The 26,830-nt window shown below is 44.7% G+C and overlaps 1 protein-coding gene across 2 annotated transcripts in view; it reads left to right on the top strand.

The window, feature by feature from the left end:
- The first annotated feature begins 7,156 nt into the window (after nucleotides 1–7,156).
- The window catches only part of LOC118615245 (proton-coupled amino acid transporter 1), a 41,483-nt gene continuing 21,809 nt past the window's right edge, over nucleotides 7,157–26,830 (top strand). For both annotated transcript variants that reach the window (XM_036240002.1, XM_036240003.1), the window contains exons 1-5: nucleotides 7,157–7,266; nucleotides 17,512–17,659; nucleotides 23,602–23,692; nucleotides 24,531–24,619; nucleotides 25,010–25,105. In XM_036240002.1, coding sequence (XP_036095895.1) covers nucleotides 17,517–17,659; nucleotides 23,602–23,692; nucleotides 24,531–24,619; nucleotides 25,010–25,105 — 419 coding nt within the window. In that variant the 5' untranslated portion in view covers nucleotides 7,157–7,266; nucleotides 17,512–17,516. The remainder of the gene's footprint in view (nucleotides 7,267–17,511; nucleotides 17,660–23,601; nucleotides 23,693–24,530; nucleotides 24,620–25,009; nucleotides 25,106–26,830) is intronic.

Genomic DNA, 26,830 nt, shown 5'->3' with positions numbered 1-26,830 from the left:
GCTTCCTTATATTCCAAATCGATGGTTTGCTTCTTAGCTTCATCTACTCTACTATTCATTCCCTGTAAATTATTCTTTATTTCAATTCGTGCATCCTTCATTTCTGACTGGTCCTTTTTTATGCTCTTGAGGTTCTCACTAAGTTCCTTGACATTCTCACTAAGTTCATTGAGCATTCTTATAACCAGTGTTTTGAATTCTGCATCTGTTAGATTGCTTATCTCCATTTTGTTCAGTTCTTTTCCTGGAGTTTTGCTCTGTTCTTTCATTTGGGACATGTTTCTTTGTCTCCTCATTTTGGCTGCCTCCCTGTGTTCGTTTCTATGTATTAGGTAGTGTTGCTATGTCTCCTAGGCTTCCTCAGGTGGCCTATTATAGTAGGTGTCCTGTAGGGTCCAGTGGCACAGCCTCCCTGGTCACCCCAGCTGGGTGCTCAAGGTACACCCCTTGTGTAGACTATCCACCCTCTGTTGTAATTGAGTCTTGATTGCTGTTGGACCATCAATGGAGGAATTTACTCAGGCTGATCAGCTGCAAGGACTGGCTGTGCCCACTGACCACTGACCTCTGACTACCTTGGAGTATCGGTTGTGCAGGGCCCACCACACAGAGCAAGACTTACTTCAGTAGGGCCTCTGGTACCCACTGAATCCACTCCTTGAGTGTGTTGCTTATAGGAGTGGTTGGGTGGTGGTGCTTCAACGTGGTCTGAAGCTGTCCATTGAGTGTGCTGGATCTGGGGCAAGGTCAGCCTCTGCCTGTGTTCTACCTGGGCCCACCAGGCATAAGCTACAAAGCAATCTACAGGCGGCTGCTTCTTGTGCTGGTCTTGGAGGTGCACAAGCAAAGCCAAGCTGTGAACCAAGGCTGACTGTTTCCAGTGCCAGGCCTGGGGCCACTTAGCAAGGAGGTATGGGGCTTGCTGAGGCCAGGTGCTGTTTGTTTGAGAGAATTTAGAAAAATATGGAGCAAGAGCTAAGACAGGCCAATCCTATGCCAATGCCACTGGAAACAGCGTGGGTGGGTCTGAAAGTTGGGTGGGGCAAGTCTTCAGGGAATCATCAGGGCAGGGCAAACAGTGTAAGTCAGGTTGCTGGAGTCCCAGATATGGTGGCCATCTGCAGGCCTTGTTGGGGAAGGGCTCACCAAAGAACAATGGCCTCCACCAGCATGTCTGTCTGGGAGAAAGCTGCCTCTCCAGCTCTCGCCCCAACGCCAAACAGCTCAGTCCTTCCCTGTATGTCTCAGGTGCCTTTCAAGCTGCCTCCCAATGCTGGAACCTAGAGGTATAAGTCCAAGTAAGTCCATGTGTGGGCCCGTCAAGAGGAGCTGCCTGGAACTCCAGAAGCCTCAGCCTCCCTCGGCCTCAATTCCTGCTGGTTTTCACAGCCAGAAATTATGGGGACTTCTCTTCCTGGCACTGGAACCCTGAATTTGGATGTGTGATGTGGGATGGGGGCCCTTTGATCCTCATGGAGGACCTTCCCAGCCAGGTAGCCCTCCTGATTTCCTGATTTTATCCACCACACGTGGGTGTGGGACCAGCCCGTCTGTGCCTCCACCCCTCCTACCAGTCTCGGTGTGGCTGCTTCTTTAATTTCGTAGTTGTAGGACTTCCATTCAGCTCGATGTCAGGAGGTTCTGAATGATGGTTGTTTTGTATTTTGATGTGGTTGTAGGAGGAGTCAACATCACCACCTTGACTGGAAGTCCCTACCGAGCCTTCTTTAGAACCCTATTCTAAGAATCAATCATACCCCTCCCCCCACAATCTTCTCTGGTGTGCAATTTGAAAGGTTGCTAAAGAAGATGCCTCCTTTATTCATTCATTCATTTTGCAAATCCTGACTGAGCTCCTTGTGCCCAGGCTCGGTGCTAGGCTGGGGAGGATAGAGATGTAAATGAGGCCTGGCCATTAACCTCAGTTTGCTCACAGTCCGGGCAGCTAGTCTGTTCCATGCTAGAATTAGTTAACCTTTTACTGAACAATATCTGTGTGCCAGGGCATTATTTTAAATGCTTTGCATGGATTATCTCAATGGATTCTTAAGGATCATCTGAGTTAGATACTGTTATTATCTCCATTTACAGATGGAAAAATTGAGGCTAAGACAGGTCCGGTAATTTGTCCCAGGTTACAAAGCTAGAAAGTGACAGAGCTGGGATTTGAGCTTAAGTCCGACTCATTCCAAAACCAGTGCTCATTTCCATAATGTTCTACTGACCCAGGTCAATGTCAAACCTGGGATTCTTTGATTGTGCTGGCGAAGGCTTGATCGACCTTCTTGAGAGGAGACAAAAAATACTTTCTGGATGTTCTTGCTGGCAACATCATTTCTCCAAGAACTAGCTCAGATGACACCTCTGACACAAGACTTCCCTGTTGTCAGCATCTAGAAAGAAAATCTTCCTCTTCTGAACCCTCTAGAACACCTGACTTCATTGGTGCTGCTCCTTCTGCAATTTCAGCCACATGTGTACATCTCTTCCTCCTTGGAGGAAAGGACATAACAGTGCCTCGCCTTCATTGCCATAGCCTCACAATGTTCAAGCATTCAATACTTGAATGAATGGACCCCTAAAGATACACTTCAGAGTCAAAGCATTATCTTCAGGGAGCATTATCTTTGCCACTAACACAACTTCTCTACAGCTCTCTTCGCCTGTTTGTCCAAATGGAGGAGAGCCCAGATTCAGCTCCTTGAGTTACTGGAAGGAAGAATGGAAAAAATTCCCACAACAATCTCCAGGTACAAGATGCCAGGCCCAGGATCTCTTGTTGGGAGGAAAGGACATTTACAAGATTCCACTAGCCTCCTTCAGGCAGCAGGAGCCCAGCTGGAGGAGTTGCTGGCCCTTGCTGGAGGGCATCTGGGGCATTCCTTGGGGTACACCATCCAGGGACTGGCAGCTGGTGGAGGGGCCCCTAGCTCTAGGCGGGAAGATACCTTGCTCTTTAGACATGGCTCTGGCAGGGACTTGAGCAGAAATGACTTGGGCACGAGGAGTTGCAGGGCACAGTTCTCAGCTGCTTGAGCCTTTGTGGCTCAGGAGCTCAAATGCAATTCCACCCACATCACCTGGAGTGACACAGGCTCTGCTCCTTCAGAAGAATAAATGGCCCAAAGCATGAATGGATGGAAATATGGGCTGCTTCTCCACCCACACAGACTTTCACAGTTGCTCTAACAGTCTGTTCTTTTCCTTCTTCTTTCTTGCCACAAGTAGTGAATGAGTACCCGTCTGCCGGGCACTCTGCTGGGTGCTGGGGACCCACTTGTTGCAGGCAGTGCAGCCCCTGCCCTGCAGAAGCTTAGCTGGAAATTGTGAATATTATTCAGAGTTTCCCATAATTGCTCTGAAGGAAAATGAAAAGAGGCTTGTGCGCGTATAACAAAAGCAGTTACTCTTGTAAAGGGGGTCAGCAAAGGCTGTTCCAACGAAGAGGGAAGCCTCCTGCATGGTCATGTTAACCTTCTTGTCTAACTAAATGTGGCTCCCCCCTGAGGTCGCTGCTTCCTTTGCACATGTCTAAGGGGGCTGTTTTTCCTCACAGCTCTCATACCACATGGCTAGGGAGGGGCAAAGATGCTTTCCTCCATTTTCTCTAAAAACATTAGATCCTTTGGAACTCTGTCTCTCTCTCCTCTCCCTCTACATTTCTCTATGATCATTGTTGATGATTTCAGCTACTGTAAATGAGTCATCTGTACTCCAGCCTCTTATATCCTTGACCACCTTTGCTTCCAAATAGTTTGTCCTCCACCCTACCTGAGTCACCCACTCCCGCCATCGTACCCTAGACCTTGTCATTACCTCAATGACAGCACCTTCGACCTCTAATTCAAACCTCCCATTCTCAGGGTGGCTCATCAATTCCTATTGGTCCATCTCACATCCACTAGTTGGCCAACTCTAAGCAGAGGACCCAGTTAAGCCATGCCTGAACTCCTGACCATAGGAACTGGGAGACAATAAATGGGTGTCATCTTAAGCCACTAAGTTTGCAGCAATTTATTACACTGTAATAGAAAACTAATATAATCACTCATCTTGATATTATGTTTTTTCCATAATGGCATCTTGTAGTTTTTGAAAACGCAGACACAATTTATCTGCATATTAGATAGGTACCACTCTGTGCCTTCATATGGAAAATTGTGATCATGGAACCCTAAGGTCTAGGTGAGGCCTCATAGATGAACCCAGAGGTTCTCACACTTGTTAACAAGTGTGACCTTGAACAAATACCTTTGTCTCTCTGAGGCTCAGTTTCCCACATGCAAAAGGAATGGGTTGCAGCAGACCATCTCAAAGAAACTCTAAAGAGTGAGATACAGTGATTCTGTGACTGACCTAGGGCCCACCCAGTCATCTTCGGAAGGAGGAATGTAGCTGACGCAGAGAAAGAAGGACTCAGTGCTAGAAGACTGGAGAGAGGAGCTTCTTCCCCCTAGTCCTTTCATTGGCGAGAAACTGAAGCCCACATTAAAAGGGACTTGCGCCCTGGCCAGTTTGGCTCAGCGGTTGAGCGTTGGCCTGGGGAGCAGAGAGTCCCGGGTACCACAAAAAAAAAAAAAAAAAAAAAAAAGGACTTGCTAGTAAGTGGCAGAGTTGGCCACAGCGCTTACCTCTGGGCACCTACATCAGTGTTTTCTCAGTGGCAACAGGAAGTCCTTCTCTCTTCAAAGCTCTCCCAGGCTCTTTGTTAGCATTGTGAGGTAACCCCAAGGTCTGCCTTCCCCACAGATGGCCTTTGTGGGTTTGCTCCAGATCTCAGAAAGTACCTGGACCCAATTCTGGGAATATTTGTCCACTGGTGCATTCTCCTGTCTTATTTCAGGAGGATTTATGAGTTGGTCCTGTCTTGTGCCAAGACTTGAGAGCAAAGAAGCTGTTCGCTGAGTAAGAGGTTAAGGAAGGGTCGGGGGGGGGGGGGGGGGGGGGGAGGAGCTGTACCAAGATTTCAGGGAGGACAAGGGCTAAAGCTTTCCAACCTATCATAAAAACATTTTCAGAAACGAATCACTTCTTGTCACCTTCACCGCCATCACTCTCGAGTAAATCTTCATAATCTTACCCTGCAACTGCCTGACAGCTGACCTACATCAACCCAAAGGTCAAGGCACCCTTTAAAATTTGTATTTATTTAATGTTATATTTTCTGTTTATTTCATGAAACTATACATGTACACAGAATTTCTTATGTATTCTGCCCACTATATTAGTTACAAGAACAGAGAAATAAATGTACAAAAACTACCTACTGAAAGTATCCTTTTAAACCCAGGTCAGTTCAGGGCACTCCTCTGCTCAAATGCCTCTGATATCTTCATGTCTTACTCAGAGTAAAAGGCAAAAATTCCTTAAAATGGCTCACAGAACTCTACACAAATTTTACCCATTCATTGCTCCGACGTAATCCACTTCTTTTCCTATAGCTGACTCTGTTCCAGCCACACTGACCTCCTTGTTAATTTCTAATTAGGACTGCAGAATATTAAGGTTTATAAGGTGTAACCTTTTTTCAAGGGTCTCCCTTAATAAGTGTGTGGAGGGCAGGTATATGAAAGAATCCTAATTTACAGTCAGTGCATCACAGGAAGAGATTAAGGAAGGCAAATTCCCACTCGCATCACTAATTCCAACTGTATGGTTCTCACAAGATCTGGCTTTCTTGGGCAAGACATTAAGAATCAATGATATTCAAGGCCTGGGAAGATCTAAAGTGTGCATTCATTGACTCAGCTCAGCAGTATTCCAAGAGTAGTTCCTGGTACTGAGCTGTCAATAAACAAGTGGGTTCTCCAAGGATGGGATAAACACTGGCCTTCATATTTTGACTTGAGCATGAATCTTCGTTCTTTTCTCTTTCCCTGATGAAATGAACCAATTGGAGTAGATTTTTAAAAAAGTTTACTAGGTTTTAAACATATGTAAAGTATATGTGTTTATGTAAGAAGTAAAACAGTATGGACAGTGAAGAGTACAAGTCTTAAGCAAAACAATAAGTACTGTTATAGTCTAAATTTTGACACCACAAATCTACCTATTTCTGCATATATATGTTTCTGCATAAATACATAGTGAAAGGTTTGATGAACAATACTCACTTGATAGTAACTTTATCTTTGGAGAGGAGAGCAAATTTGGGAAAAGGGGAATTTTCACTATTAATATACTTATATATTGTGTAACATTTCTAATAAGAATATATTAATGTATTGCTTATATAATTTTACTAAATATTTTAACAGCTTATTGGATATAATTTATATGAAATAAACTGCACATGTTTAAAGTGTATAAATTGGATAAATTTCAACATATATATTCACCTATGAAACCATCACTACACTCAAAACAATGAACATATTTCTCTCCTTGAAAGTTATGCCCCTTTAAAATCACTCTCCCCTCCTGACCTTCCACCCATTCCCTGGCCACCACTGATGTGAATTTGTCACCACAGATTATTTAAAATTTTCTGGAACATTATATAAATGGAATATTTTTCTCAATTCTTTCACTCAACATCATTATTTTGAGATTTATCTATTTTGTAACTGTTCCAATAGTTTGTATGTATGTGTTTGGTTCAGTAGTTTCATCATTTTTAAAAGTAAGATCTGTGGAAAGGAGGCAAGAGAAGCACAGATAATACACACACCTCAAACAGGCTGACATGTTGCCATTCATTTAAAAATGTTGCTTAAAAGATTTTAATATAGTAAAAAGATAATGTTGCCTTACCTCACAGTCCCATTTGCAGTAGCAACTACAAATGAGTTTGTGTCAACTTCCAAAAATATGATCAGATGATTTTTAAAAAGATGCATTATTTCTTGATTATAAAACCAATGTGTGCTCTTTGGGACGGGTAAACGAAAACATAGCAAAGATATAAACCCACCCTCAGGGTACAGCACACTTTGACTCGGGATTCACTGCGCATGCTCCGAGGCCAGCACCCGGCCCAGTTCCCGCTCCCAGTCCTCCAGCCCCCACACCGTCTTTCCTGCAGTGGCAGCCGCTGGCCGCCAGGGGGTGCTGCGCAGCCGCGTTCTGGAGCACCGCGAGAGGGGTGGAGCTGCGGCGCGGGAGCTTGTGACCGGGGCCTGGGGCTGGGGCGCCCGTGTCACGTGAGGAGGCCCGGAAGCGGCTGCCGGGCAGCCCAGGGGGATGGCTGGACCTCCGCGCTGAGGCGGGGTGGGGTGCACTTCACTGAAGCGGGAACCCCAGCCGGAGCGGAGCCGGAACCGAGCGGTGAGTCCGCGCGCTGACAGCCTGTGCCTGGAAGCCAGCCAGCGCCTTCCTCGGGGCCACGTCCCCTTCCTTAGGGGCGCAGCGGATGCTCGGGGTCCCGCACCCACCAGCCTGGGATGCGGTCCGACTCTCCCGGGCTCCCCGGGCTCCCCGGCCTCAGCCGTGGTGTGCAGCCGGCACACCTCCCGGAGAGTCCTTTGTCCCTCACCCGGCTCCCTTGCCCTCCGTCCTGTTTGACAGGTGGAGAAACTGAGGCTCCGAGATGGGAAACCTCGCGGGGACGGCCAGCCCGGGCGGCTAACGCGCTTCCCGGAGGAGTCCGGCCGTCTCTGGCGAGTCCCAGGCCTCTGCGCGGGCCGCGGCCGCTCGCTAGTCGTGGGGCTCTGGGTCGTGGAGCGCCTGCACCGCGGGGACCCTGGAAGCCGCCCGTGCACCCGCACCCCGGAGTCGGGGAAGTCGAGGCCGCGAAGGGGTCGGGGCTGGCCGAAGGTCGCGGGTGAGGGCGTCGCAGCGCTGCAGCAGCTGTTTGCTCCCCACCGCACAGCCGCCTGCACAGCCGCCTGCAGGACACCCGAGCGGCGACGCGCGCTCCCCTTTCCCCCCAGCTCCGCGTTCTCCACCGCCCCCTGGGCGGCCCTGGGTGTGTCCTCTGCCTGTGTTCTCCTTCTTTTCTGCAGCCTCATCATTCCCTAGGTTTTGTTTCTGGCCGTCCTGCAGTTCTCTGTAAGTCATACCAAAATATGAAATAATCGAAGGGCGGGTAAGGTCCCCGCTGAGGCTGTGGGGAGCCCTGGCGTGAACCCCAAGCGCAGAAAGATCACCGCTTTCTTTTTTCCTGTAGCGCGTGGGATTTGGGGAGTAGTGGTTATCTGAGTGGATGTTTTGCAGCTGTTTGAGGCTTGCTGAAATAGGATCGCGGCGTGGTATCCTGGAAAGAACGGAGATTGGGGAACCAGGGGGTTTTGTTCTAGCTCTGACACTTGCGTTGCAGCCTTGGGTGACTTCCCGGCCTCGCGTGGGTTTAGGTTTCCCAGTCTGTGCAGTGATGGGGTTGAATCCCTAAGGACGTCTTCTGCTCTGACATTCCCTGCATATCTAGGTCTGTTTTCTAACCAGAGAGGTTTTCTCCCCAGTGTGCATGAATATCTTCCTTGTGACAGGGCTTAATCCAGTTGTCCGGGGAGCAGTGTCCCTAGTTAACTTCTTTCTTTCCAGGTAGCCATGAAACCCTTCCCCTCTTTCTTCCTGTCTCCGGACTATGGCCACACTCAATGATGACAGCAGAAAATGTTTTTGACTGTTTCTTTTCCTTTATCATTTTGTTATTTATTTTTTATCCTCACCGGAGGACACTTTTTCATTTTTTGTTCAGATAGAGCAGGAGGGAGAGAGAAGAAGAGAGAGAGAGAGAAACATCGACATGAAAGGGACACATCGAGTGGCTGCCACCTGCACGACCCAACCAGAGCCGGGGACAAACTGCAACCAAGGAATGCACCCCTACCGGGAACTGAACCTGGGTCTCTCTGGACTGCAGGCCGACACTCTAACCACTGAGACAAACCCGCCAGGGCTATTTTGTTATTTTTTTATCCTTACCCGAGGACATTTTTCCTTTTTTGTTCAGATAGAGTGGGGGTGGTGAGGGGAAGAGAGAGAGAAACATAGATGTGAGACAGAAACATCAATCTGTTGCTTCCTCAACCTAGGTATGTGCCCTGATGGAAATGGAACCCAAAACCTATTGGTGTACCGGACATTGCTCCAGAGCCATCTGGCTAGGGCTAGAACACATTTTCTTTAAAGATGTTCTTGAAGGCAGAAAGTAAGGGGACACCAATGGCTTGGTCATTTGCTCTGTGCTGGAGACTGATTGTATGGGCTAAAGGCTATATGCAACAGAGGCTGCTCTGATGATGGTATTAAGTTTATCTCCCTTTGTTTTCTGATTGTGCTGTTTATAATTGCCTGCTCTTGGGTTCTTATTTTCCCTTGACTGACTGTTCATTCGGCCCCATCCTTGTGGCAACTTGAAGTGCTCAGAACTGTCCTTGTCTATTTTTAAAACAATATGTTTTCTTTTTTAATTCTCATCCGAGGACATTTTTCCACTTTTTGTTCAGATAGAGTGGGAGGAAGAGAGAGAGCAAGAGAGAGAAACATGGATGTGAAAGGGACACATCGAGTGGCCGCCACCCGCACGACCCAACCAGGGCCGGGGACAAACTGCAACCGAGGTACATGCCCTTAGCGGGAACCAAACCCAGGTCTCTCTGGACCGCAGACTGTCGCTCTAACCGCTGAGCCAAACCGGCCAGGGCAAACAATATGTTTTTATTGATTTTTGATAGAGAGAGGAAGGGAGAGAGAGATAGAAACATGGATGTGAGAGAGAAACGTTGATCGGCTGCCTTCTGCACGACCCCTACTGGGGATCGAGCCGAAACCCAAGCCTGTGTCTGACCAGGAATCCAATGGGGACCTCAGTCCATGGGCTGATGCTCAGTCCACTGAGCCACACTGGCTGGGCTGTCCTTGTCTATTTTAAAGGCAGTGTAAGGAGGCAGATTCCATTTCTTTTGCAGTAGTCCAGAGACTACAACCAGGACCAGTGGATGGAAGTGACATAACGGAAGTGGTTTTTGGGTGAGCATAAGAACTTTCAAAGAATTAGCATTCTCTCACATTGCAACATAGAGCATAGTGGTGGTGGTTTGTGGGGTGGGGATTCCCGTCACCAAAGCTAATTATCACTGGGGATGTTGTAGATTAGATTATTGTGTTGCGTAGAAGGTTGGACTAGGTAAAGTTTTAAGTTTTCTTCCAATTGAGAGGTTCGGTGCAATTCTAGAACTGGACTTATTAGCATGTGGAGTATGAAGTAGACTAGATAGATGTCTACTTTTGGGAATGCTTTATTTGCCCCCCTTGCTTCAGGTAACTATTTTCATGTTAAGTACTTAATGCTTTTTTTTTTTTTCTTTCCAATACCCTCTTCCCCTCCCAGTGACTATCACTTCTTTAAATGCTTGTGTCTTCAAGGGTCAGACATTAAAGAGTCATTGCTCTTAATAATACATTTCTTCTTCCCACCTTGACCTGAATCAAGATCCTAGAACTGGGTTGAGTGAATAGACTTTAGTGTTTACTTTTGCTAGCATGGTTCTATTAACACCTTCCAGAATAGGTGACTAACCACTAACACCTAGCTTTTCTCTTTTTTCCATAGGAGAAACTCATACTGAGTCTGTTTCCCTCAATCTAGGCCTTAGAGGAATCGTGAACCTCCCTAACTTTGGCCAGACCTTACTGGCTGCGTCTGAGCACACAAATCTAGCCTCTGTTTAATGGGTGTGGGATCTAGTGGATGGGACATTTTCAGAAACCACATGATGTTGCATTTGGTGCTGGCTCTTTTTTACCTTCTAAACATTTCTCTTGGACGCCTTGGCACCCAGGGCCAGTTCTCAATGATCTTGTCGAGTAGGAAAGATTCCTCTGTGCTTCCCTTTTCCAAGAAATGCAAGAATCCATCTGCCTGGGTTACTGGGATGCTCATGGCACGTAGATCACCATTTTCATGTTGGGGACCTAGCTCAGCACCCCAGAGTGATGGAATGGAGGAAGGACTGTAGCGCTTAATTTATACAGTGAACTTTCTGACTTCCTGTCCTTGAACTTCTCTGAAGTAATAATTACAATTGCTACCATTAATGAGGGTCCATTATGGATCAAGCAACATATTTAACACCTTCTCTTTCTATTTCATAACAGTGTTGTGATGTAGGTATTATTAATATTTTTCAGATAAGGAAACTGAGGCAAAGGGAAATTAATTTGCTCAAGATCACCCAACTAAGTTCTGAACTCATGTATTTTTTATTATGCAGAAATCCCTCCGCAGACCTAATCCCATCCCAGTTCTGTTCTGAGGGAGATTTTAGGGAGGGTGGATCATTTATGGTATGGCAGAAAAACACTGACTAGGAATCTGGTATGCTGGATTCTAATTCCAAATCGTTAACCAGCTGGGATCTTGGTTTTCTCACCTCTAAATGGGAAGCTGGAGCTCCGTCTTCTATAAGTCACACCTGGTCCTAACACTTGGTGATTTTTATGAATGTGGGTGAACAGTGAGTGTGTTTGCCTATCCAGCTTCTTCTGTACAGAGCCTGCTGAGGTTGGCAGCTGCTTTGTGGCTGCCCTCACGCAAGACTCTTTCAGACAGGAGTCTCAATTTATGGAATGTACTTCTGTGGTAGGTTAGATGGAGTCCTTTCTGATGGTCTTTAAAAATAAATCATGTGGAAGTCAGAAATTCTCACTTTTCTCCCTGTAGACTGCACATAGCAGCATGATCTTCATCCTTGGCCAAGTCTTTGAATTCCAGCAACAGATAAGAGAAAATGCATCTAGAGAATCTGCCGCTTCTCTGGGTTCCAAAGTCCAACCCAATGTAATTGTTTGAGAATAATGGGTGACACTCGTAGTCTGCATATATCACCACTCATGAACTCTGGTAGGAGGTGTGGCCTGGGTGTATACATCATAATGAGACATAGTTGTTTTTAGTGCTTTATATAAATCTACCTATAATTGGAATCATCTGGCTGGTTAAAAATAAAATGCTCAGGTTGAGTCAGATTGGGCCTAGAAATCTGTTTTGTTTCTTTTTAGCAACTTTATTGAGATATAATTAACATAGCATACAGTTCAACAATTTTAAAATGTATGATTCAGTGGCTTTTAATATATGTAGTCACAGAGTTGTACAACCATCATGACAATCAATTTTAGAATATTTTCATCACCCCAAGAGAAACTATCTTAGGTATCACCTCCTAATTCCTTCTAACTCCCTACCCCTGGGCAACTACTAATCTACTTTCCCCATTCTGGACTTTCATATGAATGAAATTATACACTAGGTGGTCTTCTGTCGTTGACTTCTTTCAGTTAGAATAATCTCTTCAAGGTTCATCTATGTTGTAACATGTGTCAGTATTTCATTTCTTTTTATTGTTGAATAATATTCCATTGTATGGATATACCATATTTCATTTATCTATTTACCAGGTTTATTTCCACTTTTTGGCTATTAGGAATAATGCTGCTGTGAACATTTGTGTACAAGTTTTTCTGTGGACATACGTTTTCATTTCAATATATACTTAGGAATGGAATTGCTGGGTCTTATAGTAACTATGATTAGCCTTTTGGGGAACTACCGTACTGTTTTCCAAAGTGGCTGTGGTTTCAGGTGCACAATTCCACAACACATCACTGTACACTGTATTGTGTGTTTACCACTCCAGGTCTCCTCCCATCACCATTTATCCCCACCTACACTGTCCTCCACAGCTGCCCACCGCCCCCCCAGCCCCGCCTGGCAATCCCCACACTGTTGTCTGTGTCCATGAGTTTTTTTCTTTTTCTCGATCCTTCCAACCCCCACCTTCCCAGTAGCTGTCTCAGCCTGCTCTCTGTCTATGGGTCTAATAGTTTTTAGAGGATAATTTTCTATGTGTTTACAAGCCTATCTCAAAAATATTGTTTAGCTTTTGGTAGTGAAGCTAACTAACATTTTAGTACTGCCTCTTTCTCCCTCCTCTTCTTTCTCCTCCTCAGCCTTCCCATATGCCCTGAAAGAGACCTATAAGTACGTAGAAATGGATTCTCCCTCCTTGTTGGAATTGACCTTGCTTATTGTACTGAATTTGGAATAGAATCCAATGAGTAAATTCCTAAGTAGCTATCTTGAGAACGTGTTAGTATTTTCAAAAGTGCGTTTAGTATTTTCAGAAATACCACTCTGATAGGTGGGGGAGAGTTGCTCTTAAAGTGTTTTTATCAGTGATCCTCACTGGAAATTAAAGACATGTAAAATAAAACAAGTATGAGGAGCCACCCATTCATCTAAAACAGAAAAAAAAACAAATGATAAAGTCCAACATTGTCAGGATCATGAAGAGACAGTCATGTCCATATATTGCTAGTGACACTATAGGTTAGTTAAATCATTTATACGGTAAGAACCATAAAATGAGCCTGTTCACCTAGTTTTACACCAAGGATATGACTCAGAAATTAAGAACTATTCATGTGAATTCTTTTTAGCTGTGGTATAAGCTAGTTATTTGAAAAAAGAAAAACAAAACAAAACAAAAAAAACAGAAGCCCCAAATCTAACAATTGGGAGCTAGTGAAGCAAATTATTATATTAATATAATGATGTACCATTATATTACAATTAAACATTGTTACATGCACTATGTAGATTCAAGGAATATGAAATAAGTGGGAAAAAACTTAAGGAGAACATTCATAACTAAAAATTATATAAGGAAAAAGAAGAAAACTTATCAAGATTATACAGTTTATATTTCAATGCAATTTTGGTTGAATGTACACTTGAAGAAACACACACACACACACACACACACTTGCTACCAAACATGCAGCCTTTTCTTACTTAGTAGTTCACTCCTTTGGATCTAAATGTCTTATGGGGATTTTGACTTTGTGTTGATGGGCCACACATAATGTTCATTGTCCTCAAGAACATGAAGGACAAGCTTGTCTTGAACTCTTACATATTTCAACCCCTCATTTAGACAGTCAACAGGTTCTATTGTTAAAACCTCCCACATGGCAGGAACTGGCTGTTGCAGCAGTAGACTTGGGAACCAGGTTTCATCAAAGGGAGCCCAGGGGCAGGGTGTCCTTGGAGGCTAGCACTCAGTGGGGACAGCTAGAAAGCAAGAGGAGGAGGACTTAGTTGCTAGAAGGAACTTGAGGGAGTGACTGTACCCACCCTCTGTGGTACTTGAATCCCTACTTAACAGCTCTGAGAAGGGTTTCTGCTTGGACTTTTCCAGGGATGGGAAATATACTATGTCCCAGAGCAAACTATTCCATGTGGACTACTCCTTTTTTTCCCCCCTTTTTTATTGATTTTTTTTAGAGAGAGAGGAAGGGAGACGGAGAGAGAGATGGAAACATTGATGAGAGAGAACATCGATTGGCCACCTCTTGCATGTCCCCCACTGGGGATTGGTCCCACAACCTGAGCATGTGCCCTGACTGGGAATCGAACTGGCGACCTCTTGGTGCATGGGTCGACACTCAACCACTGAGCCACACCAGCTGAGCTGGACTACTCCTTTTGATAGAAGGTTCTTCCTTATGTCTAACCAAAGACCTGTCTCCCTTTACATTCTACCTACTGATCGAATTTCTGACTGATCTTTGAGGCCCCACAGAACAAGCCTTATCCACAGGACAGCTTTTTTGTTGTTGTTAATTCTTCCTCAAGGATATTTTTCCATTGATTTTTAGATAGAGTAGAAGGGAGGGAGCGAGAGACATCAATGGGAGAGAGACACATTGATTGGTTGCCTCCAGCACAGTCCCAACTGGGGTCAGGCATCAAACCTGCAACCCAGGTACGAGCCCTTGACCAGGAATCAAAACCTTGACCTTTTGGTCCACGGTCTGATGTTCTAACTGTTGAGCCAAACTGGTCAGGGCATAGGACAGCTTTTAATGGTAGTTTTTATGTCTAACCAACGACCTGCCTCCCTTTACTAAAGTTCCACCTCTCAAGTTGCCATTCCTCCGGGTTGATCCTTCTCCATGCTTCTAACCATTCCTCATTTAGTTGGCTCCCATCCCTTTCTTGATCCTGCTGCTGACTCCTGGCTGCACCGCAATTTGCCATTGTTGCCTTTTATGGTGTGCTACCTGGAACACAAAATACCATGCCTGGCAACACTGAACAGTGCTATATATCATCTACCAGAATCTCTCTCCTAGTGCAGCCTGGAATTGCATTGGCTTATTTGGTATCTATTATTATATCATTGACTTCTGTTAAGCTTATCAACTAAAACCCATATGTAACTTTTTTTTTTTCCTTTTCAACATTCACACAGTTGCCAGGCCACATCTCCCACATCCTGCCGTTGTTTCTTGGACTTTTAGATCTATAGATGTCATCCTCTTTTTGAGCAGTTTTCTTAGCAATACTTTGCTGTGGGTAACTTCAGGTTTTATACGCAATATAAAGAGGCACCTTTACAGTGTTTGAAATGAATTGAATATCTGTACCAAGTAAGCAACAGAGTGGTTTCTTGATTGAAGAGGAGGGATTGGGGAACTTGATGGGGAGGGATTGTATACTGTCTTTTCTCCTTCAGTAACACGCAGGATTCACTTGGAAGGCTCTATTATACAGACACTTTTGGTATATTGGAAGAGACTAAAAACTAGCTGTTGTTTGCATAAGTAATTACATTAGTTGGTTCCTGGAATATTAGAGCTTGAGAGTTGCTGAGAGATTTTAATTTACCCTTTCTGCACGTTTGGAAAAAAGACCCTAGACATATAAAGAGAATTGTTCCAACTTACTAAGCAAACTGGTGATAGAGGCAGCTTTAGAACCTAGGTATTCTAAATTACATAGAAGCTAGCTTATTTATTTTTGCCTGAATAGTAGTTTTCAACTACTTCACGATTTTTTTACCCTGGCCCCTTCATGAGCTTAACTGCCCCAGAGCTAGATGGCTTTAATTCCTCCAGCATGTGAGTGAATGACACCCTCTTAGATACTTGGCAAAGTTGCTCTGGTGGTAAAGCTGGGCAGGATCCCCTTCCTAGCTTCCAAGCTCTTTACTGGCTTTCTACTAAGCACTTTCCTTATGAGATTTGTGGGGTCCCATCTCCATTACAGTTGGTGGGAGAAAATAAGGTCACCCTGGATCACTCAGGTGCCAGGGTGGGGGCAGTTTGTGAAAAGTTCCCTGGTGCTAGACCTGTGGGGGAACTCAGTACAGACCTATCCTGTGGCAGCTAGTGTTGGGTGCATGGCATGCTGTGATGGCTGTCAGAGGTCCTGTCTCCTCACCGGTCTCTGAGAGGACATTAGACTCAGGGTGGGCATCCAGCTGGGGGAGCATAACTGCCCTTATAGGTAGGCAGTTATGCCAGTCTGCCAAGTGTCAGGAGGATTTTTATTTGTAATTTTTAATGTTAATATACCTTTTTTTAAATCACTCAATTGCAGATTCTTGGAGGTCAGGAAGTTGAGTCTTTTTCATTATAATATCCCCTCATGGCAACTGGCACTGTATTCAGTCGATGTTCCAGATTCAGGCAGAGTGTCAGGAGATATGTTCACTGCTTTGCTGCTCCCTGGCTGGGGCTGAGCAGGTCCCTTCATATTTTGGGGATTGATTCTTCATCTGTAAATTGAGCAGTTGGAATGACCTCTGAATGCTCTTTTAGCAATAGTCTCTAGGATTCTGGAGCCTCTCCGACTCCCAAAATGTACCCTTATGATTACGTACCTTAGAGAAGTCGGTCTCAGTACCATTATTGAGAAAGTCTGCCCAGGGGACACCACCCTCACCATCCTTCTCCAGCACACAACAGGAAGGGTCTCTTCTTTCACCATCTTTAAAAAATTGGCAAATCTGTAAAAATAAAAAGGAAGAAGGATTGTGGAGGGGAGCTATTGAGACAAGGGCCAGTGGTGAACACACTCGTGCTCCTGGGCTCCCTCTGTGCTGCTCTCGGCGGCCAGTTCTCAGGGTTCTGGCTGCAAGAAGAGACGGTGAGCGCCACTGACGACCTCCAGAGGGTGTGGGATAGCCAGAAGCCATGGCAGAGAGAGTCATCTGTGGCTTTGGGATCTGGTGGGAAGTTGGGACAGAATTGGGTCATCCGGAGGGTATTTCTTGAATGCAACAAGGTTCTTTCTCTAATGAACGCAGAGGAAAAATGGGATACAATTAAGAATATTTAGGTTCCTGTCCTCTGAGAGCTTGCTCTTGGGGAAAATGGAAGTAGATACCATTTAACTGTTGTTCAAGGTCCAAACAATTATCTCAAAAGAAGGGGTAGTTAATCTCAACCGAAGGATCAGGGAAGGCTTCCAGGAAGTGTCAGTTTACATCTTGCCTCACCTCTGCTCTGTCCAGGTGTGCTGTGACAAATTTAGAATCGGATGAATGTGGCACCAACTGGGAAGGCTGAATGTTAAAAGCTGAGTCAGCTCAGCCTGCCCATGTGAACTTTGTACCTTTTTCATTTTCATAAATACAAGCACTCACATTGTACTTAACCCATAGTGCAGCCGTCATTGAACTACTGTGACAATGGCTGCTTTTGCCCCAGAGCCCACCCGAGGCTTGGAGTTAAAGGCCCCAGCCACTGGAGGTCTTAGCACTGACCCTGTCCCCACAGCTACCATGTCCACACAGAGACTTCGAAATGAGGACTATCCTGACTACAGCTCCACTGATGTGAGCCCAGATGAGAGCCCATCCGAAGGTCTGAACAACTTCTCTTCCTCGGGCTCCTACCAGCGATTCGGAGAAAGCAGCAGCACAACGTAAGTAGCTGTTTCTTCTACCCTCCTGGGGGAAATTCACGTTCCTAAATTCTGCATTAGTAACATAGTATCTCTTGGAGTTATTTTTGCTCCCCATCTTCCCAGTTCCCCCACTTTATTGATGAAAATAAGATATAAAGAGGTTGGGCAATTAACAGTGCTGAGATTTGAGCTTCTTGCCTGCCACTCTGTAGTCTGTTTCTTTCTTTCTTTTTTTTAAAATATGTTTTTATTGATTTTTTTAGAGAGAGAGGAAAGGAGAGAGAGAGAGAGAGAGAAACATCAATATGAGAGAGAAATATTGATCAGCTGCCTCCTACACACCCCCTACTGGGGATCAAGCCAGAAACCGGGGCATATGCCCTGACCCAGAATCAAACCAGGACCTCTCAGTCCACGGGATGATGCTCAATCCACTGAGCCACACTGGTTGGGCTATAGTCTGTTTCTTATCTTTGTTCATTTCTACTGTGTTGGTCCTAGAAGGCTAGACCAACTCATGCTGACTAAGAGCATGAACATAAGAAAAACTTGTAGAGAGAACATTCTCTTAATTTAGAACCATGGGTCACCTGTACTAGAACCTCAAATACCTCTGAGCCCAATTGGAAGCCTCCTTTGCAAAGTTTCCCTCACACTTCTGTCACTGTCACCAAACAGCCAATTCATTTGGCTGAAGAAATAGGAAGAGGGAGGAATAACTTCTGCACTAAAAAAAAAAAAAAAAAAAAAATCAAGGGGTTAATAGAGGAGATCTGCTTTGCATTCTCTAAGAAGGGCTTATGTGTCATCCTTGGAAACTGAATCCCAAGGCTTATCTGGGCTGAGTTTGGCCCTCAGTTCCCCCAAATGTAAGATAAAATTGAGGACCTCACTGTGAAGCTATGCTTACTGTCTCATGCTTTCCACTCAAATGACATGATTCAGAGGAGCGTTTTCTATTCCATTGAGTTCTCCAACCAGGTCCCCAATCTCAGCAGACCCTGACATTTTCTTGGGCATCCCAGCATCCCATCCTTTACAGACCTTCTGTTTATTCCTCAAGCTTAGCTATCACCCTTTTTGTGTTCCCTTGTTGATCAAGTATGATTTATTGAGGGATCCCTTGTGTCCTAGACTTACGCTGTCCCCTGTGAAGGCCCAAGGAGACCATGGAAGCTTCTCTTGGAAGTCATTAATAGTGAAACTCCCTCTGGCTGTAATCTCTCCTGGTGTAGGGCACTTTCTCTGGTGAACTGGACTGTTCACATTAGCAGCCCCCTGCTCTCTGAGTTCTGCTCAGAACGCTTCAGTCTCTATAGCTTATTTATCTTGTGGCATGCTTTTATAGATTCCCCCCATTTTCTTGCATTGTTACCTGATGGAAAAGATTGCATAGAGCACAACTGGGAGCAGTGAGGACCATCTTTCCCATCTTTCCTCCTAACCTTTTCCATCCATGTGGCTTCCCCCAGGCGAACGAGCTCCAGATGCAGCCAATGACATGTGATAGCTTCCCTTCAGAAGTCACACTCATTATTGTGAAATATTTCTTTTAAACTTCTCTCTCTATAGTTCCCCTCTCAGTTTTTGCTCCTTGTTCTCAGGCATTAACTTGTTTATGCAATGTTTGCCATCTGGTCTAAATTTTCATTTTTAAAGAGACATCTCTGAAGTTCGATGAGAACCAGCTAGCAGTTTCAGGATGGTAGCTCATAGGTTTTATATGTATTGAAGCTAATGCATGCCTATTAGCTATTCTAAATGTTTCTTTTTTTCACATTGAGTTATAACTAGTAGTCAACCCCATATTATTTACCCTTGTTTGTTGGAAATTGAGCAAATCAGAAGATATCTTTCTTGGGCTTTTTATTGGGATGTTTTTCAGGGTATACTTTGTTCTGAGGGATGTCCTGCCTTCACTGTGATGCAAGATAGGTGACCCAAAAGCCCATCTGTAAGTGATGGCAGGTATCACAGTCCCATCATAAGGAGATAGTAACCTCAAGAAAAAGAGTCAACGGTATTTGTTGCCCACAATAAAATTTGAGCTTTCAATATTAGAAAAAAAACGTGTATCCAGCACTGTGAGCTTGGACAGCTCCCCTCTGCTTAAAGATTTTCTGAATGAGATCAGTGATGATATTAATAAGTGTGATTTTTTGACATTATATAAGGTAATATGTCATCATTTGGAAGATTTGTGTAACCCAGAGAACCAGTATCTTCCAAATGACCAAAGTGGGATGTTAGAAAATTGTGTGTGGGTAAAAAGATCATTCAAAGAGCAAAATTAACAGTGGGTTTTAATGTAATAGAGGATGAAAAGGTCAGATTCCACATTACAACTAACTTCTAAGAAACGACCACATGTTGAGTTTTGGTGTAGTATCAATAATGATTACCACAATTTTCTGAAGAGGCGATTAAAAGACTCCTTTTCCAAATACATGTCTGTGTGAGGACAGATTTTCTGCATACTTCAACTTAAACAACATATCACAGTAGGGTGAATGCAGTAGATGATCTAGCTATCTTCTATTAAGCAAGACATGAAAGAGATTTGCAAAAAAGTAAAGTAGTGCCATTCTTCTTCCATTTTATTTTTTGGAAAATAGAGTTACTTTTCATTAAAAATCTGTTATTTATTTATATTAACATGAAATATGTTTGTAGCTATTTTAAATGAATAAATATTTGTACAATTTCTTGGTTTTAATTTGTAATATAGTATATATATATCAGCAGATATAATCTATGTAAGCAAAAGCTATTTGGGATCCTCAGTAATTTATAAGTATGTTAAGGGATCCTGAGAGCAAAAAGCATAAGAACTACTGATTTAGAGCATAAACAGAGCCACAAAGATTTGCAAGGCTTATTAAGATGTTATTTGCCTTATTAACCACCTCTCGGATCCCCAGTTAAGACTTTGCAGTCCCTGGAGTTGAATTAATGATACTCATGATTTTGGGTAATCCCAGCTGTGGGCCACTGAGTAAAAAGAGTAATTTTGGTCAATTGCCTAGAATCCTGGTGTTTCAGAGCTGAAGGGACATGGAGAATGTGTTGTCCTAGTCCAGTCTCCTCACTCTGCAGACGGACAGCAGGCCCGAGAAGGGAAGGGAATTGTCATGGAATTAGTGTCAGAGTCAGGGCTGGAGGGACCTGATCTCCCACAACACCCAGCTCAGGCATCTAGGGGAGGGCTCTGGGAGGCAGCTGGGTTTGGTACAGTGCTTACCTTTGCCAAGATAGAAATTTTATTGGCTCATCATCCTCCCCATAATCTCCTGGTCACTGGCTGCTGATAATGGAGTCACTCCTGGAACCCTGCAGTCTGTCCTTAAGCTGTCTCCTCAGAACAGTCCAGAAGAACATTTAGCGTCTTGTTTTTATTTTATTTTATTTTTTTTTCCTCACCCGAGGATATTTTTCCATTTTTTGTACAGATAGAGTGGGAGGGAGAGAGAGGAAGGGAGAGAGAGAGAGAAACATCGACGTGAAGGGACACATCGAGTGGCTGCCACCCGCACAACCAACCAGGGCCGGGGACAAACTGCAACCGAAGTACGTGCCCTTAGTGGGAACCGAACCCGGGTCTCTCCGGACCGCAGGCCGACGCTTTAACCGCTGAGCCAAACTGGCCAGGGCTCAGCGTCTTGTTTTTAGAGTCGAAGCAGTAGCCTTAAAAACTTGGGGACAGGAAATTAGAGAAGTTTTCTTCTTGGAGGTAGAAGGAGAAAGGTTACCAGAAGTAAAATTCCTTTCCAGAGGATAATGGTGAGTCTAATATGGTCAAATAGCATGTGTTATTTGCTTTCTGTTTCTCCTGAATTGCAGAAATGTGTATAAGTATCATTTAGGAGGAATTTAGGTTATTTTCACAGAAGAATTTCAAGACAGTGCCAGGGGACACTGTGATCTGTGAGTGAGTCTGTGATCTGTGTGAAAACCATAATATTTATGACTTGATCCGTATCCTTTTGGAAGTAACAGAAGAATAGAAAATGCTGAAGACAAGGCCAGTCCTCTGTTGTCAGTCCTTTGATGAGTTCCCATTCCCTAGGGAAAAAGTAGGACTTCCTTGTCCATTCTCACTCCTACCTTAGTGGCTGCAAAGCCGGCTCACTCTTTCATGTTGGTGCCCCATGTTTCTCTCTAGACTCATGTTCCCAGGCCTGCCTTCCTCATTGGCACACTTACAAGCCCTACCTGCTTGCTGGGTTCTGCTCAGGACTCTCCCCTCTGAGCTCTCACCTGCCCCCTTCCTGGGCATTGTTCCTGGCTCTTCAGATCAGGATCTTTCTCCCTTGAGACATTATTAGTTTCTAGAGACTGAGGTCTGTGTCTGATTATTTATTTCCACCACTGCATTAACACAATGTTTACCCATGATAGCAATTGGCTGAGTGAAGAAATAAATGAGGAAGTGCGCGAGGCTTTACAATTACACCCTGAGGGGGATAGTCTGTATAACAGGTGAGGGAAACATCTGTCCTCAATGCAGATGGATAAGCCAGGTGATTGAAGGGGGCGTCTCTAATCCTAGTGGAGAATTGGAGAATTGTGTGGATTGCCCTTCTCTGTTATGAGTGAGAGCGGGGTTCTTGGGGCACTGCTGGAGTAAGCATTTCTGGAAACCCCCACGGAAAGAGATGTGGTAAAAAGCTTTATTTGTGTGAAGTTATATCCCTCGGTTTCTAATGTCCCAGTTCCCTTAAACTGGTCCCGGAAAATGTGCAACTGGGGATTCAGCAGAGCTAAAAGCAAAGCCAGCATCCAACGTTTCCGTGCCATGGTGGAGTTGGGTCTCAAGTAGCATCAGATTAGTTTCAGTCCACTCGTCCATTGTGTGTGGGGTCCACAGGGCTGTGAGCCGAGTGGGCGAATGCAGGGCTCGAGAGCCCCACAAGGCAGGATCAGGCATGAGCAAGCACGAGAGAACCAAGAGGACGGAACTCCTTTGTCAGGTGTTTAAATATCAAATCTTCCCAAGCTTGCAGCGGCCACTTCATTCTGGCCAATGACTTGTTTCCAGGTGTGACTGATAGGCAAGCATCTTCCCATGTCACCCAGACCTCACTGGGCATGCACCTAAACTGCCTCTGTCCAGCCCCTTCCCCCATGGATCTGTGGGAGCAGACCTGGAGAGTGTTAAACTGCAGTTTCCTGGCAAAGCTGTGTAAATGACATGCCTGTGTTGTCTGGCCTTCCCTTTGCTCCTTTCCCTTTAATTAGTAACCAGATTATTACAATGGTACCACTAGGACGCTGTGGCATTTGACTTTTTTTTTTTAAAGCAAAGTATGCTAGGGACTTCTGGCCTGTTGAGGTACTGTGTGACTTTTATTCTGTTCACTTCCCATAAAACTTTTTTTATTTAAACAGGAGAAAAGCTTTAATATGTGCACAAGGAGAATTCAGATAGGCATGAAAATTCCCTCCATAAAACTTTCTGTTAAGGGTTTGGGGCTTCCTTTTTTTATTTCCCCTGTTCTCTGATACTGGTATCTGCCCTACACAGTGAAGCTTGTCATCCTCTATTACAGGATGGGATCTGATTCTTTACAGTGGACAGGTCTGTGGTGAAAACCAGGCCCAGATACATTAGGGAAGGATAGAGTGCCTGGAAAGAATCCTACCAGTCCTCTGGTCTAATCTCCAAGAAAGAGGGGGTTCTCAGAGATGCCATAGGGAGCAGAGCTTATAGCCCAGTGGCTAGGAGAGTGAGCTTGGGGATGAGACCTCCTCACTGAATCCTGGTTCAACTCTTCGCCAGGTGTGTGACCTTGGGCAAGTTATTTCCTCATCCATAAAATGAAGTTAACACATATCTCATAGGGTTGTCCTGGAAACTGAATGAGGTAATACATGAAGGCATTTAGCACTGTGCTAAGTGCTTAATCAATTTAGCTTTCATTGTTGTTAACATGCCCTTGTCTACCTTCTTCCCACTTCAGATGGTTCCAGACTTTGATCCACCTGTTAAAAGGCAACATTGGCACAGGACTCCTGGGGCTGCCCCTGGCAGTGAAAAATGCAGGCATCTTGGTAAGGGTCTGCATCGGTGGAGGGAAGTTGCATGACATTTTTAGAATAGTGGGTTTTTAAGCAATTGTTTACTTCATTTAAAACATTGTAATGAAAGCCTTAAAAAGCACTCAGCTGAGAAAAAGAAAAATTCGGATGTTCATTTATCTAAAGATATTTATTGAGGGCCTTTTGTGCGCCAGGCTCTGTTCTAGGCTCGTAGGATACTATCAGTAAATAAAACAGATAGATTCCTGCCCTTATGGAGCTTCCTTTCTGGTGGGGAGGAGGTACTTGAAATAGCTCAGGCAGTTTCTATCAATAATGTTAACTAATGTGTTAGTAACAGAAGTCTGTCCATTTTCTACACAGTCCTTCCACACCCCATCTCTAGATGACCAACTCTGAGAATGTTTTTCTTTTATGATTTACTTCCTATAGACTCCTGTCCAAAGCCATCTGATTTTTGTTAGAGTTGGAGAAAGCTCAGAGATGTGGGGTGTCCTTAGCTGAGTGTGGTCTTTCTTGATCTGGTCTGGCTCTTAAAAGAACCTTTGCCGTCCCCCACACTCCTTAACCCATCTCCTTTTTGTAAACAGTCAGAGCCTTCTGTTCTGCTGATGGGCTACAGCCTTGGCACAGCCTTATCTTGTGTCATTCTCCACGAGATTAATTCTCTCGAAGGCATGCTAAGGTTCAGATGATGCTCGTCTCACCAAGCTGACCTCCACGATCACATTTCTGTCGTTGGGTAGTGCCTTAGTGTAGCATTTTTGATCATTTCAAATCCAGTCTGTTTGACTCACGGCTAATTCTCCTGCTTGTCTCTCCCTCTCTTGCCCGTAACACCTGTCCCCAGATGGGTCCCCTCAGCCTGCTGGTGATAGGCATCGTGGCCGTGCACTGCATGGGTATCCTGGTGAAATGTGCTCACCACTTCTGCCGCAGGTGAGAGCCCTCTGAGCCGCCTCTTGTCCTTTCAGGTTTCATTGCCTGAAAGGTCGCTGTGATTAACGTTGCCCGTTATTGTTGTGTCCTTTTTCATCCTGTGTCATCTGTCACATTTACTTATGTGCAGTGGACATAGTAAGTTATAATTTTATATGCTTTGTAATATTTACCTATTGAAATGGTTCTGCCAGACGGTTTTTAATTATAATGAAGGTAAATGTCCCGTTGACTTGCTACTTCTGATCCCTGAAAGCATTTGACCCAGGACTCAGTTATATCTCCGAGGTGACAGATGGGGAACTGGCCCAGGTCTCAGTGAGCTGCATTTGTTCTGTCATTGTCTAACCCACACACCCTGCCCTTCCTCTCTCCCGCTCCTCCTCCCAGACTGAACAAGCCCTTTGTGGACTATGGGGAGACAGTGATGTACGGACTGGAATCCAGCCCTATCCCCTGGCTCCGGAACCACGCACACTGGGGAAGGTAACTGGTTTCCTCTCTCATTGTGGCTGTGGACGCCCGGTGGTAAGGCCTTCAGATAGGGGGTGAGATGTGCGAGACAGTGTATGTAGTGGAAAGACCATCGTTTGGGTCAGTGAACTTGCGTTCCAGTTCAGCCTTTTGGTGCTAATCTCTGCGACCGTGGGCTCTGTGACCCCTCCCTTCTCTGGGCCTCAGTTCCCCCATCGGTAAAATAAGGGGCCTGGCCTGAAAGATCTCTATAGGTTGTTCCGGCTTTGACGGTCTATGAACAGGGATAATTCCCTCATTGTTCAACAAATATATATGAGCACTCTCTCTTAAGTGGTATCAAACAATTCTCAGTATAGGGAGGGGGAATTCTCTGAGATAAACTGTGTGGTCCCGGTGCTGCAGGAGCTTGTAGTTTTTCTAAGGAGAATGGGGCGTGAGAAGTTTGTGAACAAGGGATCAGGAGTAGTATAAACCAGTAAGAAGAAAGTGTCCTGAGCTATAAATACATGCTAGGCACTCAGAGGGGAGAAGCTTTCCAGATCTCTAGTCCGCTGTGCCGGATAGAAGTGCACATGGTAGGTGCCTTAAGGGCACTGGCAGGAGGAGGAGGACTTCGAGGAGGAGGGGAGGAGCTAGAACAATGGGGTATGTTAGGGAAAGATATTTCAGGAGGTGGGGATTCTTTTGGAAATTTTTCCTTATGGTAACTTGTCAGATGCCTGAAGGGAAATATCCCTTTTAGATATAGAGAATTGATACCATTCAGGGCTGAGTCCTTTAAAAAAATTGAATTACATTAAAACTATATTCTTCAGAAAAACTCTTTTTTTGTGGTTATAGGAAGACTTGCACCTTCACTCATTGCAAACTTCCTCCTGTGATGCAGGTTTATATACTCCTTTCAGCAAAATCATTTTCTGTGATTGGGAGAACCCAGCTTGCCCAGTGACCATTGTTGGTTGGTTGGTTGGCTGTTGATTGATTCTTCTCTCCCTCTATCCCTCCCTTTCTCCCTGCCCGCTTCTCTCCCTCTCTGTCTGTCCTTCTCCCTCTTCTCTTTACTCTTTCTTTCTCGCCCTCTTTCATTTTCTCCCCATGGCTCCCTCTGCCCCCTTCCTTACCTTCTCGCTCCCTTCCTTACTTGCTTTAATAAAATTAATGTGTACTCATGGTAAAAAATAATTTTTTGAACAAAATAAAAGGACATAAAGCAAAAAGTAAAATATATATACTGGTTACAGTTGTATGGGTATCCTTTGGATTATCTGTAGATATACAAACATGTACATGTTCTTAAAATTTTTTTTATAAATTGACCATATTATGCATACTGTTAGGAAACTAAATTTTTCCCTTAAAGGCCTTACTCATTTCTCTATCAGCCCGTATAGACGTAATGTATGCTTTTTAGCTACTGTATGCTGTTCCATTTAAGAACGGTCTATAATTTAACCATTTTTCTTTTGACGACCCTTTAGGTTGTTACCAGCTATTGCTGTTGTAACAGTGCTTCAACCAGCAGTTTGTTTGGGTACATCTGTTTCTGTGTACTTATGTGAGAGTAGATTGTTTCTTGGATTCAAGTTATAGAAAACGACTGTGAAGGGGTCCACACTTCCTGGCTATTATGCTGAGGTTCCCTGTAGCTTTAGAACAAACGGTGTGAGATGGGATAGATGGGCCATGGGGAGGGGGAGGTCAGGGGGCTGGGCAAGTTGTCCTGGTATGTGTGCT

This window comes from Molossus molossus, unplaced genomic scaffold (genome assembly GCF_014108415.1).
Source record: "Molossus molossus isolate mMolMol1 unplaced genomic scaffold, mMolMol1.p scaffold_m16_p_4, whole genome shotgun sequence".
Classification (NCBI taxonomy): domain Eukaryota; kingdom Metazoa; phylum Chordata; class Mammalia; order Chiroptera; family Molossidae; genus Molossus; species Molossus molossus.
Note: the sequence above shows the minus strand (reverse complement) of the source record. Positions and strands in the feature narration are given on the sequence as shown.